The 4,788-nt window shown below is 43.1% G+C and overlaps 1 protein-coding gene across 1 annotated transcript; it reads right to left on the bottom strand.

Annotated features, from left to right (window-relative positions):
* Positions 1 to 387: 387 nt before the first annotated feature.
* Positions 388 to 4,032, bottom strand: LOC137656582 (uncharacterized). Its single transcript, XM_068390755.1, has 2 exons — positions 2,023 to 4,032; positions 388 to 993 (listed from the first exon to the last, which is right to left on the bottom strand). Exons 1-2 carry the CDS (start codon positions 4,030 to 4,032, stop codon positions 388 to 390), a joined length of 2,616 nt encoding a protein of 871 aa, XP_068246856.1.
* Between the last annotated feature and the right edge of the window lie 756 nt (positions 4,033 to 4,788).

Below are 4,788 nucleotides of genomic sequence, written 5' to 3'. Positions count from 1 at the left end.
TTTTCGTAGAGAGAGAGAGAGAGAGAGAGAGAGAGAGAGAGAGAGAGAGAGAGAGAGAGAGAGTTTTCACTTACAGGTTGTTGTGAAAATAAAAAACCTGTCATAGGTTATAGGTTTTATTGCACACAAAAACTGGAGTCACCTCCTGAAACAATAGAAACAGCCACTATTACAACACGTACTATTTTACATGCACAATAACAAACAAATACATCAAAGTAAGGGCCAGACAACACAGGGACATCCACAAGCAATAATATGCATGAAGACACACAAATAGCAACATAATAAGCTGGTAAATGCAAGCAGAGAAACACAACGTACATGGGAGCATAAATGTAAAACTACATTGAACATATATTACCACATTCTCCCCACCTATGAAATTCAAGCAGCATAATCATCAAAATACTTAGGAGCCCGCCGGGTCCTTTCGGACCTCCGGAGTGGTACAGGTGTAGTGCCTTGACCAGACGCAGCAGGAAGCTCTTGAACAGCACTTTTCCCGGATGTAACGTCATGAGTGACTTCTTGAAGACCAGGTTCCGAGCTTGCTCTAGCATCTGGACGGCGCACCTCAGACTCTGATATACCTAGAGACTCTAGAGATTGCGGCAGTGAAGATCTGGGGGCCTCCACGCAGCTACTACCATCACCACTTAAAGGTGCTAGATGCCTCAAAGACACAGTGGACTCTCTACCATCAGGAAACTTGACATGAGCATATTCAGGATTAGCTTCTACTATTTCTACTTCATCTACTAGAGGGTCATTCTTGCTGTGCCGTACTTGTCGTCTTAATAGAGCGGGACCTTTGGTGATGAGCCAGGTAGGCAACGTACGACCTGACGTGGACTTCCGAGGATGCTTTAGGAAACGCTCGTGTGGTGTACAATTAGTTGACGTACATAGCAGGGAACGGATAGAGTGAAGTGCATCTGGGAGGACAACTTCCCATTTCGAGACATCAAGATTCCTTGTTCTGAGAGCTAACTGAATGGTTTTCCATATGATTCCATTGTACCTCTCCACCTGGCCATTGCCCCTTGGGTTGTAGGGCGTAGTGCGACTGGTAGCCACTCCTTTCTCTAGTAAGAATCTCTTCAGTTCTTCTGACATGAAAGAGGCTCCCCTGTCTGAGTGTATGTATGCTGGCATTCCGAATAGTGCAAACAGTTGTACCAAACACCCGATGATAGCACCAGCAGTCATGTCTGAACAAGGGAACGCAAAAGGGAACCGTGAGAATTCGTCAATGACTGTGAGCAAGTATCTGTTTTTCGACTGTGACGGAAGGGGCCCCTTAAAATCCAAGTTCAATCTCTCGTATGGCTGAGTAGCTTTCACCAGATGGCCATCATCAGGCTTATAGAACTGAGGTTTGACAGTAGAGCAGATTGGACAAGAAGCAGTAACCTTCTTTACATCCTCAACAGAATAAGCCAGGTTCCGAACTCGGATGAAATGCACCATCCTTGACACTCCAGGATGACAGAGACTTTCATGCAGTTGTTTGAGTTTGTCTGTAGCTACAGCACCACAGACACGCGAGAGAGCATCTGCAGGAATATTTTCCGTACCTGGACGATACACTATATCGTAGTGGTAGCATGACAGTTCAATGCGCCACCTGGCTATCTTGTCGTTCTTGATTTTGCTTGAAGATCTTGTGTCGAACATGAATGTTACACTTCGCTGGTCAGTAATCAGCTTAAAGTGATGACCAATTAGGTAATGCTTCCACTTTCTGAGGGCCTCAACTATGGCATAAGCTTCTTTCTCTACTGAAGAATGCCTTTGTTCACTGTCAGAGAGAGTGCGAGAGAAGAACGCTACAGGACGTCCATTCTGAGTGAGAGTAGCGGCAATGGCATGGTCTGAGGCATCTGTTTCGACTGTGAAAGGGGATGTAGGATCAATGGCTTGCACCACGGACTTCGCAATTTCATTCTTCAATTTCTCAAAAGTCAGAGAAGCTTCAAAAGACAATGGGAATCTCGTGGAGTGTGAAAGAGGCCGGACCTTCTCAGAGAAGTTGGGTATCCATCGTGAGTAATGAGCAAGCAACCCCAACATTCTCCGAAGAGAGGCAGTATCCTTGGGAAGGGGTAGACTCAAGAGAGGCTGCAGTCGTTCTGGATCAGGTCTGATCTCTCCGTCCTTTATAGAGTATCCCAGAAGGTTTATAGACTGTGTCCTGAAATCACACTTGTCATGATTAAATGTGAGGTTGTAATCCCTCGCCACTTTCAAGAAATGATTTAGGTTTTTGTCATGCTCCTCTTCCGTCTCTCCACATACAGTCACATTGTCCACATAAGCAAATGCCCCTTCCACCTTTTCTTTTGCAAGGATCTGATCCACAACTCGTTGGAAAGCGGCCACTCCGTTCTTCACACCAAATGGGATTCGATTGAACTCGTACAGCTTTCCACTCGCCTCAAAAGCAGTGTACAACTTTTCGTCTTCTCTTATTGGCACTTGGTGGTAGGCGCTCTTCAGGTCCAAGGTGCTAAACACTTTATATCTTGAGACATTATTCACTGTTTCATCGATCCGAGGCAAAGGGTAAGCATCCAGCTCAGTAAACCTGTTTATAGTTTGTGAATAATCAATCACCATTCTCTTCCTGCGATTGTGCCCTGCAGTGATTAGCACCTGGGCCCTCCATGGAGACTGGCTGGGTCTTATTATTCCTTCTTGTAGCATTCTACCAATTTCAGTTTTGACAAATTCCTTATCAGCCTGAGAGTAATGTCTAGACTTTGCCGCAATGGGTCTGCAGTCTGATGTCAGATTGCTGAAGAGTGCGGGCGCAACCAACTTCACTGCTGCCAGCCCACATATCTTGAGTGGTGGGCGTGCTCCTCCAAAAGCCATTTCTAGAGCAGAATGATTCTTCAAGAATTCATGCCCCAAAATTACATCACTACACAGGGCTGGCAGTACTTTGAGTTTTACACTAGGATAAATTTGTCCTTGAAGCTCCACATCAACACAACAAAGACCTAAGACTTTGGACGAGAGAGACGCATCAGCCATAGAGACGTGCCCGTCGTCAGGAAGTATGATTAGGTTGTTTTCTTTAGCAATCTTCTGACTCACAAAATTTTCCGAGCTTCCTGTATCAATAAGTGCATTAACAGGGAGACCATTAACTTTCAAACAACTCAAAGATTTACTAAGACTACTAGGCACAGCCCCAGACACAGTAGCCAGTGTTGCTGCCGAATATTTAGTTTTACCAGCAGAGGTATCCCCTACCGGTTTCCCTGACCTACACACTTTTGCATAATGTCCTTGTTTCTTACACTTTAGACATAAAGCTTCCCTAGCAGGACATTTGAACCGAGGGTGCCGTTTCAATCCACAGAAAAAACACTGATTGGCGCCAGTAGTGGCGGCAAGATGAGCAGTTTCATCACTACTTTCTAAAAACTCTGAATCACCTGACTGACTTTGTGGCTGAGGTACAGCAGCAGTAATTGGCTCAACAGTAGTATATGAAGCAGAATGTTTCTGAGCCATCTCTAAAGTGCGTGCCTGTTCATAAGCAGTTTGCAAGTTAAGAGTTATATTTTCGAGTAGTCTTTGACGAATGGCACCAGAAGAAAGTCCATTGATGAATGCATCTCTAACATAGTTATCACACGCCTGCTCTGCTGACACTGCTTTGAACTGACAGTCTTTTGCTAGGAGCTTCAGAGCTTGGAGAAACTGGTCTAGAGACTCACCTGACCCCTGCCTACGTGTGGCCAGGACATGCCTAGCAAATACCTCATTTCTAGGTTTTACATACAGTGATGTCAGTGCTTTCTCAGCCTTAACATAAGTGTCACAGTCTGCTATGTAGTCGTACACTCGAGGAGCAACGTAGTTGGTGAGTAGGATTAGTTTGTCTGCACTGGGAGATGTCTTCTGTACTGCTTGGTAGAAGTTGTTGAATGTCCTTAGCCAGTGCGTCCACTCCTTAGCAGCGGTGGCAGAATCCGGGTCAGCCTCGAAGCGTTCTGGACGTAGGAACCGTTCCATGGCCTCTCAAATTTTTATGTTGTGTGCAATAAATTGTTGTGAAAATAAAAAACCTGTCATAGGTTATAGGTTTTATTGCACACAAAAACTGGAGTCACCTCCTGAAACAATAGAAACAGCCACTATTACAACACGTACTATTTTACATGCACAATAACAAACAAATACATCAAAGTAAGGGCCAGACAACACAGGGACATCCACAAGCAATAATATGCATGAAGACACACAAATAGCAACATAATAAGCTGGTAAATGCAAGCAGAGAAACACAACGTACATGGGAGCATAAATGTAAAACTACATTGAACATATATTACCACACAGGTGACATAATTTTTTTTTCAGCCATCCCGAATAGTTCTTAATATCGAAATCCCTTTGCCTCTTTAAGAAAGATTAAAGGACATTTTTTATAACAATTTTTTTTTTTTATGTGGTTGCAATATTTAAAGCTACAGAGTGGGGGCTTATGAAGTATTCCAAAACCATTGTGGAGGTACAAAATGTATGTAAAAAAAATTGCCATGACGTTAGTGATCGTTTTTTTATATCTTGTTATCATTTACGTATTCATATTTTTTAAGTGAAAATACATTTGTGAAAGAAATATGTTGAATGAAATTCTTTAGAAATAGATTTCAACTTATGTTGTATTTCGTGTTATTCTTCACAGCTTTCTTCGCAATATTAATTTAAATGTAGAAAACAAAATCAAAATAAATTGTGAAAATATCACTAACCAACTATGTGTTG

Source organism: Palaemon carinicauda, chromosome 17 (genome assembly GCF_036898095.1).
Source record: "Palaemon carinicauda isolate YSFRI2023 chromosome 17, ASM3689809v2, whole genome shotgun sequence".
In the NCBI taxonomy this organism is placed as follows: domain Eukaryota; kingdom Metazoa; phylum Arthropoda; class Malacostraca; order Decapoda; family Palaemonidae; genus Palaemon; species Palaemon carinicauda.
Note: the sequence above shows the minus strand (reverse complement) of the source record. Positions and strands in the feature narration are given on the sequence as shown.